The sequence below is a fragment of the Salvelinus alpinus genome, chromosome 2 (assembly GCF_045679555.1).
Source record: "Salvelinus alpinus chromosome 2, SLU_Salpinus.1, whole genome shotgun sequence".
Classification (NCBI taxonomy): domain Eukaryota; kingdom Metazoa; phylum Chordata; class Actinopteri; order Salmoniformes; family Salmonidae; genus Salvelinus; species Salvelinus alpinus.
In genome coordinates this window covers 61345894-61359572 of record NC_092087.1, presented here as the reverse complement: position 1 = coordinate 61359572, position 13679 = coordinate 61345894, and the positions used below count along the sequence as shown (strand labels likewise).

Below are 13679 nucleotides of genomic sequence, written 5' to 3'. Positions count from 1 at the left end.
TCCCTCCAGTCCGGACCCTCCAGAGCCGCCCGTCTGTCCTGAGCCGCCAGAGCCGCCCGTCTGTCCTGAGCCTCCAGAGCCGCCCGTCTGTCCTGAGCCACCCGTCTGTCCTGAGCCGCCTGAGCCGCCCGTCTGTCCTGAGCAGCCTGAGCCGCCCGTCTGTCCTGAGCCGCCCGTCTGTCCATTGTCTTGATCACGTTGAGGGAGAGGTTGTTGTCCTTGCACCACACTGTCAGGTCTTTGACCTCCTCCCTATAGGCTGTCTCGTCATTGTCGGTGATCAGGCCTACTACTGTTGTGTCATCGGCAAGCGTAATGATGGTGTTGGAGTCGTGCCTGGCCTTGCAGTCATGAATGAACAGGGAGTACAGGAGGGGACTGAGCACACACCCCTGAGGGACCCCCGTGTTGAGGATCAGCGTGGCGGATGTATTGTTACCTACCCTTACCACTTGGGGGCAGCCCGTCAGGAATCCAGGATCCAGTTGCAGAGCGAGGTGTTTAGTCCCAGGGTCCATAGCTTTGTGATGAGCTTTGAGGGGACTATGGTGTTGAATGCTGAGCTGTAGTCAATGAATAGCATTCTCACATAGGTGTTCCTTTTGTCCAGGTGTGAAAGGACAGTGTGGAGTGCAATAGAGATTTCATAATCTGTGGATCTGTTGGGGCAGTATGCAAATTGGAGTGGGTCTAGGGTTTCTTGGATAATGGTGTTGATGTGAGCCATGATCAGCCTTTCAAAGCACTTCATGGCTACAGACGTGAGAGTCATTTAGGCAGGTTACCTTAGTGTTCTTGAGCACAGGGACTATAGTGGTCTGCTTGAAACATGTTGGTATTACAGACTCAGACAGGGACAGGTTGAAAATGTCAGTGAAGACACCGATCAGTGCATGCTCGGATTACACAATCTGGTAATCAGTCTGGCCTTGTGAATGTTGATCTGTTTAAAGGTCTTACTCACATCGGCTACGGAGAACGTGATCACACAGTCATCCGGAACAGTTGAAGCTCTCATGCATGTTTCAGTGTTACTTGCCTCGAAGCTAGCGTAGAAGTAATTTAGTTCGTCGGGTAGGCTCGTGTCACTGGGCAGCTCTCGGCTGTGCTTCCCTTTGTAGTCTGTAATAGTTTTCAAGCCCTGCCACATCCGACGAGCATCGGAGCCAGTGTAGTACGAATAGATCCTTGTCCTGTACTGACGCGTTGCCTGTTTGATGGTTCGTCGGAGGGCATAGCGGGATTTCTTATAAGCCCCGTTCCTTGAAAGCGTCAGCTCTACCTTTTAGCTCAGTACGGATGTTGCCTGTAATCCATGATTCTGGTTGGGGTATGTACGTACAGTCACTGTGGGAACGACGTCATTGATGAAGCGACCAGTGACCGATGTGGTGTACTCCTCAATACCATCGAAAGAATCCCGGAACATATTCCAGTCTATGCTAGCAAAACAGTCCTGTAGCTTAGGATCTGCTTCATCTGCTTCATCTTCATCTTAATTTTAGCTTGTAAGCAGGAATCAGGATGATAGAATTCTGGTCAGATTTGCCAAATGGAGGGTGAGGGAGAGCTTTGTACACGTCTCTGTGTGTGGAGTAAAGGTGGTCTAGAGTTTTTTTCCCGCTGGTTGCACATTTAACATGCTGGTAGAAATTAGGTCAAATGGATTTAAGTTTCTCTGCATTAAAGTCCCCGGCCACTAGGAGCACCGCCTCTGGATGAGCGTGTTCCTGTTTGCTTATGACGGTATACAGCTCATTGAGTGCGTTCTTAGTGCCAGCATCAGTCTGTGGTGGTATGTAGACAGCTACGGAAATAGAGATGAAAACTCTCTAGGTAGATAATCGGGTATACAGCTCATCATGAGATACTCTACCTCAGGCAAGCAATACCTTGAGACTTCCTTAGATATCGTCCACCAGCTGTTGTTTACAAATCTACATCGACCGCCACCCCTTCTCTTACCAGAGGCTGCTCTTCTATCCTGCCGATACAGTGTATAACCCACCAGCTGTATGTTATTCATGTCGTTGTTCAGCCACGACTCGGTGAAACATAAGATATAACACTTTTTAATGTCCCGTTGGTAGGATCTATGTGCTTTTAGTTTGTTCATTTTATTATCCAGCGATTGAACGTTGGCCAATAGGACCGATGACAAAGGCAAATTAGTCACTCGTCGGCGGATCCTCACAAGGCACCACAATCTCCTTCGGTGATAACTCTTCCGTCTCTTTCTCCTGCAAATGACTGGGATGAGGGCCTGTTCGGGTGTCTGGAGTAAATCCCTCTTGTCCAACTCATTAAAGAAAAATTATTTGTCCAATTCAAGGTGAGAAATCGCTGTTCTGATGTCCAGAAGCTCTTTTCGGTCATACGAGACGGTAGCAGCAACATTATGTACAAAATAACTTACAAACAATGTGAAAAAACAAACAAAATAGCATGGTTGGTTAAGAGCCAATAAAATGGCAGCCATGCTCCCCGGCGCCATTACAATTGTATGCTGTAGTGTTAAGATTTCCCTCCACTGGAACTAAGGGGCCTAGCTGCAACCACAAAAAACAACCCCAGACCATTATTCGTTCTCCACCAAACATTACAGTTGGCATTATGCATTCCGGCGGGTACCATTCTCCTAACATCCGCCAAACCCAGATTTGTCCGTCTTACTGACAGATGGTGAAGCGTGATTCATCACTCCAGAGAACGCGTTTCCACTGCTTGTCACGCCCTGACCATAGAGAGCCCTTGGTTCTCTATGGAGTGTTAGGTCAGGGCGTGACTAGGGGCTGTTCTAGTTCATTATTTCTATGTTGGTGTTTTGTATGGTTCCCAATTAGAGGCAGCCGGTAATCGTTGCCTCTAATTGGGGATCATATTTAGGTAGCCATTTTTCCCACCTGTGTTTGTGGGATATTGTTTGTGTTTGTGCTGGTTGCACCACGTAAGTCACGTTTGGTTGCTTGTTTTTTTTTTTTTTTTTTAAGTTTCACTTAAATAAAAGATGTGGAACTCAACACACGTTGCGCCTTGGTCCATCCATTATCAAGACCGTGACAGAATGTCCCACCACTCAAGGACCAAGCAGCGTGTGATGGAGGTAAAGGAGTTTTGGACCTGGAAAGAAATCATGGGAGGTTGTGAGACCCTTCCTTGGAAGGAGACACCAAGGAAGGTGGAGGGACAGCGACAACACCGGGGACCACGGCCACAGGAGCTGGCGGCTGAGCAGCGGAGAGTGCCAGAACCCGAATGGGAGTCTCTGGAGGAGTTCAATGAGGGATACCGGAGAGAGGTTTTGGCGAGGAGCGTGACACCAGTCCGGTGCCATCTGTGCCAGCTCCCCGCACTCGCCCTGAAGAGCCAGAGACCGCCAGGGAGGCAATGGAGAGGTTGGGAGATAGAGAGAGGAGAGAAATGTTATGTAGGTGTGTTCTGCATGGCATCCGACCTGAAGAGCCTGTCAGCAGTCTGGTGAGTCCTGTGCTAGCTCTCCGCACCCTCCCTGAAGTGCGTGTCACCAGTCCGGGGCAACCTGTGCCGGCTCCACGCATCAGGCCTCCAGTGCGCCTCCCCAGTCCAGAGCTTCCAGCGACGGTTCACAGTCCGGAGCTTCCGGCGACGGTTCACAGTCCGGAGCTTCCGGGGACGGTTCACAGTCCGGAACCTCTGGCGACGGTTCACAGTCCGGAACCTCCGGCGACGGTTCACAGTCCAGAACCTCCAGCGACGGTTCACAGTCCAGAACCTCCAGCGAAGGTTCACAGTCCGGAACCTCCAGCGACGGTCAACGGTCCGGAACCTCCAGCGACGGTCAACGATCCGGAACCTCCAGCGACGGTCAACGGTCCGGAGCTTCCAGGCAAGGTGTCCAGTTCTGCTCCATGGCCGGAGCCTTCCTCTGCGCCGGTGCCCAGTCCAGGCACGGCGTCCAGTCCAGCTCCAAGGCCGGAGCCTTCCTCTGCGCCGAGGTCCAGTCCAGGCACGGTGCCCAGTCCAGGCACGGTGTCCAGTCCCGCTCCATGGCAGGAGCCTTCCTCTCTACCGGTGCCCAATCCAGGCACGGCGTCCAGTCCAGCTCCATGGCCGGAGCGTTCTTCTGCGCCGCTGCCCAGTCCAGGCATGGCGTCCAGCCCAGCTTCATGGCCGGAGCCCTCCTTTGCGCCGATGCCCAGTCCAGGCACGGCGTTCAGCCCGGCGCCACCGACACTAGTCACCCCCCCTACCCTCACCATTTGGTTTCAGGTTTTGCGGCCGGAGTCCGCACCTTTGGGGGGGGGGGGGTACTGTCACGCCCTAGGATCAATGCCAAGTGTCGGCTGGAGTGGTGTAAAGCTCTGGACTCTGGAGCAGTGTCACGGTCTTGATAATGGACGGACCAAGGCGCAGCGTGTGTTGGGTTCCACATATTTTATTTAATGAACTAGAGAACCCCCTAGTCACGCCCTGACCTAACACTCCATAGAGAGTCCTTGGATCTCGGCCGTCGAAACCCATTTCATGAAGCTCCCAATGAACAGTTATTGTGCTGACGTTGGTTCCAGAGGCAGTTTGGAACTCGGTAGTGAGGGTTGCAACCGGGGACAACCAAGGACAATTTTTATGCTCTATGCGCTTCAGCGGTCCCGTTCTGTGATCTTGTGTGGCCTACCACTTTGCGGCTGAGCCATTGCTGCTCTTAGACGTTTCCACTTCCCAATAACAGCACTTACAGTTGACCGGGGCAGCTCTAGCAGGGCAGAAATTTGCTCAACTGACTTGTTGGAAAGGTGGAATACTATGACAGTGCCAGTTGCGGTCAGTAGTTGTGGTCAATAGTTGTGGTAAGTAATTGTGTTGAAGGTTCTTTGGTCCCTACAGTATGGACCTGGTCAGTAGGTGTGGTCAGTAGTTGTGTGGTCAGTAGTTGTGTGCTTGTGGTCAGTAGTTTTGTGGTTGTGGTCAGTAGTTGAGGTCATAACTTATATGGTTCAGTGGTTTTGTGGTTATTAGTTGTGTGGTTGTGGTCAGTAGTTTTGGTTTAGTAGTTGTGGTCAGTAGTTGTGTGGTCCCAAGTTGTGTAGTTGTGTTCAGTAGTTGTGGTCAGTAGTTGTGATCAGTAGTTGTGTGGTTGTGGTCAGTAGTTGGGGTCAGTAGTTGTGGTCTTTAGTGGTTAGTCGTTTTGGTAAGTAGGTGTGTGGTCAGAAGTTGTGTGGTTGTGGTGAGTAGCTAGTTGTGGTCAGTAGTGGTCAGTAGTTTTGTGGTTGTGGTCAGTAGTTCTGGTTCAGTAGTTTGGGTCAGAGGTGTATGGTTGTGGTCAGTAGCTGTGGTCAGTGTCTAAACTACAGTTGTTGCGTGTGAAAACTGAAAGAAGTGCGATGAGAAGTGATCAGGTGAAATATGAAGCGAGTGACGGAGACAGCTTCACTCCATCCAATCAGAGCAGCAGGATCAACGTACATCCCGCTCTTCTCTTTACAGACAGACAGTGGAAATCTTTCTCACACTCTTCATTGGTCTGTGTGGTTATATACCCTGTATGTCACCATGAAAGCTTTATAATGAGATATCTGTTGACAAATTTGAATAGCAGAGAAGTTAACTTTTTCTAACTTGTTAGGAAAGTGGTAAAAATGTCAGTTGTTTTAAAATGATACAGAAAATGTTGTTGATGCAGTTACTAAAACAGCTGTAACGTTGCATCAGTACCAGATAATGCAGTTCCGATTTCAGATTTGAATAGCAGGGAAGAGGACCAAGATGTCGTATGGTGCATTCGAAAAGTATTCAGATCCCTTGACCTTTTCCACATTTGTTACATTACAGCCTTACTCTAAAATTGATTAAATTAAACAAAATCCTCATCAATCTACACACAATACACCACAATGAAAAAGTGAAAGCAGGTTTTTTGAAATTTTAACAAAAAACTAAATGAAATACCTTATATACATAAGTATTCAGAACCTTTGCTATGAGACTCGAGATTGAGCTCAGGTGCATCCTGTTTCCATTTATCATCCTTGAAATGTCCACCTGTGGTAAAATGATTGGATATGATTTGGAAAGGCACACACCTGTCTATATAAGGTCCCACAGTGCAGGTCAGAGCAAAAACCAAGCCATTGGGTTGAAGGAATTCTCTGTAGAGCTCCGAGACAGCACAGTGGCCTCCATAATTCTTAAATGGAAGAAGTTTGGAACCACCAAGACTCTTCTTAGAACTGGCCGCCCCGCAATCGGGGGAGAAGGGCCTTGGTCAAGGAGGTGACCAAGAACCCGATGGTCACTCTGACAGAGCTCCAGAGTTCTTCTTTGGAGATGGGAGAATCTTCCAGAGTACAACCATCTCTGCATCATTCCGCCAATCAGGCCTTTATGGTAGAGTGGCCAGACGGAAGCCACACCTCAGTAAAGGGCACATGACAGCCAACTTGGAGTTTGCCAAAAGGCACTTAAAGACTCTCAGACCGTGAGAAACAAGATTCTATGGTCTGATGAAACCAAGATTGAACTCGTTGGCCTGAATGCCAAGCGTTACGTCTGGAGGAAAAACCTGGCATCATCCCTACGGTGAAGCATGGGGGTGGCAGCATCATGCGGTGGGGAAGTTTTTCAGCAGGAGGGACTGAGAGACTAGTCAGGATCGAGGGAAAGAGGAATGGCGCAAAAACAGAAAAATCCTTGATGAAAACCTGCCCCAGAGCGCTCAGGACCTCAGAGTGGGGCGAAGGTTTACCTTCCAACAGGACAACAACCCTAAGCACACAGCCAAGACAACGCAGGAGTGGAATCGGGACAAGTCTCTGAATGTCCTTGAGTGGCCCAGCCAGAGCCCGGACTTGAACCTGATCTAACATCTCTGGAGAGACCTGAAAATAGCTGTGCAGCGACGCTCCCCATCCAGCCTGACAGAGCTTGAGAAGTGGTACGTGCACATGTATTCACCCCCTTTGCTATGAAGCCCCTAAATAAGATCTGTCACAACCAATTACCTTCAGAAGTCACATAATTAGTTAAATCAAGTCCACCTATGTGCAATTTAAGTGCCACATGATCTGTCACATGATCTCAGTATACATGTATGTACCTGTTCTGAAAGGCCCCAGAGTCTGCAACACCACTAAGCATGGTGCACCACCAAGCAAGCGTCACCATGAAGACCTCGCCAAACAAGTCAGGGACAAAGTTGTGGAGAAGTACAGATCAGGGTTGGGTTATAAAAAAATATCAGAAACTCAGAAACACCAGTAAATCCATTATTAAAAAATTGAAAGAATATGGCATCACAAAAAACCTGCCAAGAGAGTGCCGCACACCAAAACTCACGTACCAGGCAAAGAGGGCATTAATCAGAGAGGCAACAAAGAGACCAAAGATAACCCTGAAGGAGCTGCAAAGCTCCACAGCAGAGATTGGAGTATCTGTCCATAGGACCACTTTAAGCCGTAGACTCCACAGAGCTGGGCTTTATGGAAGAGTGGCCAGAAAGAGCCATTGCTTAAAGAAAAAAATAAGATAACACGTTTGCCGTTTACCAAAAGGCATGTGGGAGACTCCCCAAACATATGGAAGAAGTTACTCTGGTCAGATGAGACTAAAATCGATTTTTATATCGATTTTTTCAAGGAAAACGCTATTTCTGGCGCAAACCCAACACCTCTCATCACCCTGAGAACACCATCCACCATCCACACCATCGAAGTTTTTCATCGGCAGGGACTGGGAAATTGTTCAGAATTGAAGGAATGATGGATGGCGCTAAATACAGGGAAATTCTTGAGGGAAACCTGTTTCAGTCTTCCAGAGATTTGAGACTGGGACGGAGGTTTACCTTCCAGCAGGACAATGACCCTAAGCATACTGCTAAAGCAGCACTCGAGTGGTTTAAGGGGAAACATTTAAATGTATTGGAATGGCCTAGTCAAAGCCCAGACCTCAATCCAATTCTCAATCGAATCTGTGGTATGTCTTAAAGATTGCTGTACACCAACAGAACCCATCCAACTTGAAGGAGCTGGAGAAGTTTTGCGTTGAGGAATGGGTAAAAATTCCAGTGGCTAGATGTGCCAAGCTTATAGAGACATACCCCAAGAGACTTTCAGCTGTAATTGCTGCAAAAGGTGGCTCTACAAAGTATTGACTTTTGGGGGGGGGGGTGAATAGTTACACATGCTCAAGTTTTCAGTTTTCTTGTCTTATTTCTTGTTTGTTTCACAATAAAAAATATTTTGCATCTTAAAAGTGGTAGGCATGTTGTGTAAATCAAATGATACAAACCTAAAAAAAAATCTATTTCAATTCCAAGTTGTAAGGCAATAAAATAGGAAAAATGCCAAAGGGCGTGAATACTTTCGCAGGCCACTGTATGTCACCATGAAAGCTTTATAATAACAACGTATGAGGACCACTGTCAAGTGCTGTTCACGCTTAGCACAATAAACTTAGTAACTTTGATAAATTGTTTATCATAACGCACTACGCATTATTACAGGCGACAGGTTCTGTACACATCATTGCTTTCTGTATCAGAAAGTACGCCTTGCCCTCTTTGAAGTCTCGTAGATTGATGCATTGCACTCTTTTTGTTTATAAAGCCCTCTTGACTTGCATAAACTTCTGCCATACCTTACTTCATTGTTACAGACGTACGAGCTGCCAGACTCGGTCTCAAGGATGGCTAACTCTGAAGATCCCTTCGATATCCACTGAGTTAGGTTAATCTGATTTTATTTTTTTTGCAATTGGAAGCGCTGGTGCCTCTGGGGCAATTCAGATGGCTGAATGAATGCCTTTTTACTGAAGAATGTGTTTGTTTTATATGATTGTGTTTTGCATTTTGTGTATTTTGATGTGTATATTGATGTGTATAGAGTGTATTGATGTGTATGTTTGATACAGGGCTCATCTGTAAAAGAGACCTTGGTCTCAGCATGACTCCCTGTCAAAATAAAGGTTAAATAAATCAAATAAATAGCCTCAGTTTTCCTCTGTCCCTCTCTGCTTTGAGGCAGGAAATGCATTCCAGTGTGTTGCTCCTGGTTTCTTAAGATGACATCACGTCCCCCTTTGCTAACCCATCAGAATTGCAGAAGCGTTTTAGTGCAAAAAAGAGTGTGATGGTGCTTTCAATGCCAGGAGGTTTGATTCCTACTAGGGCCACCAACACAAAAAAGTATGCACTCACTACTGTAAGTCACTTGAGCGCGCTGGATACAGTATTTCAGAAACAGCCGCTCTCCTGGGCTTTTCACTCATGACAGTGTCTAGGGTTTACCAAGAATGGTGCGACAAACAAGAAACATCCCGTCAGCTGCAGTCCTGTGTGCAAAAACAGCTCGTTCATGAGAGAGGTCGAAGAAGAAAATCAAAAATCATGCAAGCTAAAAGGCGAGCGACCAACAGACAAATAACGGTGCAGTACAACAGTGGTGTACAGAACGTCATCTCAGAACGCACAACTCGTCGATCCTTATTATGGATGGGCTATTGTAGCAGACGACCGCACTCCACTCATATCAAATAAATTAAGAAGAAGTGTATCCAGTGGGCACGTGCTCACCAACACTGGACAATTGAGGTGTGGAAAAACTTTGCCTGAAACATGACACCAAGTTCAGTTTACTTGAGGGGTCTGCGCAATCCCCAGACCTCAACTCAATAGAGCAACTTTGGGATGAGATGGAACGGGTTGCTGTCCCATATGCTACGTTTGTATTAGTGTTCAGTAAATATGACACTAAAATTTTTGAAAATCTCCCCTCTCCAACTGGCAGCTATGTCTTACACTCATGATATGATATACACAGCGCATAGCAAACTAAGGGCTTTGGGTTGGAATGAATATTCATTAAGGGTGTGTTCGTACATTCAATCTTGATTGCCAGAGTGTGCTCAGAGTGAGCTCTGGGCGTTCAAAAATTCAGAGCGTTGTCAGATTGTCCATTTGTAAATGCAGAGCGTTTCGCTCCCGGAGTGTTCAGAGCGCACTCTGGCAGAAGAGTAGGGTTGATCCGAACGTTCTGACCTCACAAAAGCAGTCAAGCACCCAAGCTAACTGGCTAACGTTGGCTAGCTTGCTAGGTACTTCCAGACACAAATGAGAGAACACCTCACTCTGACCATTTTATTCACCCTAGCAGAGCTGGTTAGGCTGTTTTCATGTTATCCAGAGCGCTGGTGACTGTAACTGTGCTGCTGGCACAATTTAATTACCTTTTTTGCCGACGTTTACTGACACCGGCCATATACAACGGGTTTTGAGCATTTGTAAACTCATCAGTTATTCTGCGTTCTGGCACACTCAAACGAGAGTGCTCTGAAATCGAAGTAGATAGCCAGAGCGAATTTACATGCACCCTATGACTGTATTTTCTTCTGCTGGCTCACCTCTTGAGTTCTACTTGCCTCACTATTCGTTATTGATATTCGTTATTGATAACGTACTGTAAGTAAGTCAAGCATAAGTCAAGCATTGGAGTGATTCAGTCATAAAGTCCTTTTTATTTAACCTTTATTTACCTGTTGATTGTTTAACTGTTGTTGATTGTTGTCCTTGTGACTGAGTTGCTTAATGAAGTATTTATATCTGTCTATCTAGAATACAAGGTGGTTGATTGGCAGGCAAGACTGAGGTTGTGGGAGGAGGCTGACTGTCTCTTGTATTGGATAGTGATTGACTATCTCTAACACTGGTCAAGTGAAGTGATTGGCTCTCTTGCAGAGCAATATTTGTGCCTGAGGCAATCTGGGAAGCACTCTTTTCACGCCACTTGATACCAAAGTGACCTTTTCGTTACAGGTTAGATTAAGATTAGGAAAAGGGTTAGGGTTAGGGAAAATGCTCCCCTAACCTGCTACGAAAATCACTTTGTAATGAAGTGGCATGAAAAGTGTGTGTCCCTGTCAGCAAAGACATCCATACACACTAATAAAGAGTGAATGTGTGGGGGTTGATAGGGTGATTATATGTACATGTATTTTAGACTGCAGGGAACAAGCTCCTGTTGAGCTGGTCAGGATTTTCATGGTTCCATAGCCATGGGTCTGATAGTTCAGTTGATTGGACCATGATGTGTGACCATGTTACACGTGACCATATTATATGATAGTTGTTTATCACCTTAGTGGTCGACTAAGGATGTCACTCACCGGCGGCGTCCACTCACGGGGCTGAACCTCGTGAAGGAGCAGCTCCTCTGGACCACGCACCCGTCCGCGGGACACTCAAACCGCAGCTTCACCGACATTGTCCACTGCCTGCCTGACACACACACACACACACAATGTTGATTTAGTTACTGTACATTCAGCCTACAGTGAACAGACTGAGGGCCTTAATCACTCAGGTTATTTTACAATTCCAGGTTTTCTAGGATCCCTCTTACAATGTTGGAATTTTGAAATGTAAACAAAGTTTAATTGTTTTGTTTCACAGTAAACATTGCTACATTGATAATGAAATCAAACACCCATACTCACAGCACCAGAATACTTTCTCTCTCTCTTCTATCTCAAGGACACTAACCTTAAATGGTTTTGGCCAGAAAAGCGGGTTACTTGTATTGATGGCACTGGGCCCTGTATATTAGAAAGGACTTTTCTCCAATCCAGATAAACAGGATAGGAAGGATTTTTTCTACCACAACATAAAAAGAGTTTCACTCCTTCATCCCCTCATCCATCCTCCCCCCTCACACACCCTCTTGTGAAGCCAGAAAGACACATAGCGGTCATCATCAATATTTTTTAAATAATTTGACAGCCCTAGTTTTGTACTGCCTCCCCTCATATGTCTCAGTTTGTTGTCATCCACTTCATTTGTACATTCTTTAGTGTCAGATGGCTTTTTACTCTCTTCCATAGCCCGCCAGCATCTCACACACACACACACACACACACACACACACACACACACACACACACACACACACACACACACACACACACACACACACACACACACACACACACACACACACACACACACACACACACACACACACACACACACACACACACACACACTCCCGCTTTGTCTCTGTGTAAGTTAGGCTCAGATCTAGGCGAGGGCCATGGAGAGATACTGAGATTGAGAACCCAGAACTTCTCATCCTCCCTCGGGTTGTAACTCATGCAATTTCCTGCCGGAGGTAGAAATTTGCACAGAACTAAGCAATAGTTTGGACAGGATTTTTTTGTTGTTGCTGTTACTCACTAATATAGGCAACTAAGTGAAACCAGACATATAAAATATCAACACTTTAAAAAACAGTATACAACTACTCAAATATATTGCAATTGTGCTTGAAGACAGCATATTCTCCGACAACCCTAGAAAATAATTAATTTTGACACAGAAGAAGTAAACATCTAAACATGTCTTGTTCCCCATCTCCAGTGTGGGTGGGAGCCTTGTACATGTTTATATCTACAACTAAACAGGATTTGCTTGAGAGGCCATAATGACCAATGCAGCCATTTGTATATCAACATCAAATAATTTCTGGATAACAATTAAGTACCTTACTTTGATTGTTTTCAATTAAAATTATCATAATGAAACCAAAATAGCTCCTTAGCAAAGAGCAATTTCACAAGCAAGAATTTTGCTAGGCCTGTCTGGGCGTGGTCTGAGTGGGGAGGGTAAAACTGAAAACTAGCTGTTATTGGCTCTCGTTCTTATTGGTCTATTAATTACCGCCTGGTAATGTCACCAGGCAGGCCAAAACTCCATCCCACCAAAACAGGCAGAAATGTCAGGAGGTCTTTTTAAACAGCTCTTACACTAAAAGGGCATTATCATTTTCACTGTATTATTCCAACCTCATAGTGTGGAAATATATAGAAAATCATGTTTTTGACTGCACTGGGCCTTCAATGTTTCTACTCAATGACGCAATGCAGGGTTATCCAGTTTAAGATAGTCCTTTCTGTTTTGCTATGGAGGTAGCACAAGATCAAAGAGACTCAAGGCAAAGGCAAAGAGGCAAATCAGCCTATTAGAATACTTTATGTCAGTTTGTGTCTAATGTGTCACTGGACATACATGCTGCAGTACTGATTTATTGTAATTGTGAAAGATTCTAAGGGAAGTAATGGTCAGAGTAACCAAGGGAAGTAATGGTCAGGGCATCGCGAGTGGCGCAGCGGTCTAAGGCATTGCATCGCAGTGCTTGAGGTGTCACTACAGACCCAGGTTTGATCCCAGGCTGTGTCACAGCTGGCCGTGACCGGGAGACCCATGAGGCGGCGCATCCTTGGCCGGCCAGGATGTCCTTGTCCCATCGTGCTCTAGCAACTGCTTGTGGTGGGCCGGGCGCCTGCAAGCTGACTTCAGTCGCCAGGCTGGCTGGCTTCCGGGTTAAGCGAGCAGTGCGGCTTGGCAGGGTTGTATTTTGGAGATGGCGTGGCTCTCGACCTTCACCTCTCCTATGTCCGTACGGGAGTTGCAGCGATGGGACAAGAGCGTAACTACCAATAATAATAAAACATTTAAAAAATGGTCTAATATGCGAAACAACCATGCCAAGAGGTGAAGTAAAAGTGTAGGCTCGAATAGAGATCAAGACAGAGACTGACAAGAGGCAAATGTTACGTTCACACACTCTCCGAGAAAGACCTTTGGATCTCCTGAGGTAACTTCAGCGTCTGTGTATGTTTGGATCCTTCAGCTTTCAGTGTCAGATCTACACAAC

The 13679-nt window shown here is 46.3% G+C and overlaps 1 protein-coding gene across 4 annotated transcripts in view; it reads right to left on the bottom strand.

Moving 5' to 3' along the window:
- Positions 1 to 13679, bottom strand: part of ripor3 (RIPOR family member 3) — a 61227-nt gene that overhangs the window by 33283 nt on the left and 14265 nt on the right. For 3 of the 4 annotated variants that reach the window (XM_071386855.1, XM_071386872.1, XM_071386879.1), the window contains exon 2: positions 11134 to 11245. In XM_071386855.1, coding sequence (XP_071242956.1) covers positions 11134 to 11231 — 98 coding nt within the window. In that variant the 5' untranslated portion in view covers positions 11232 to 11245. The remainder of the gene's footprint in view (positions 1 to 11133; positions 11246 to 13679) is intronic. The other variant, XM_071386865.1, reaches the window with a different exon arrangement.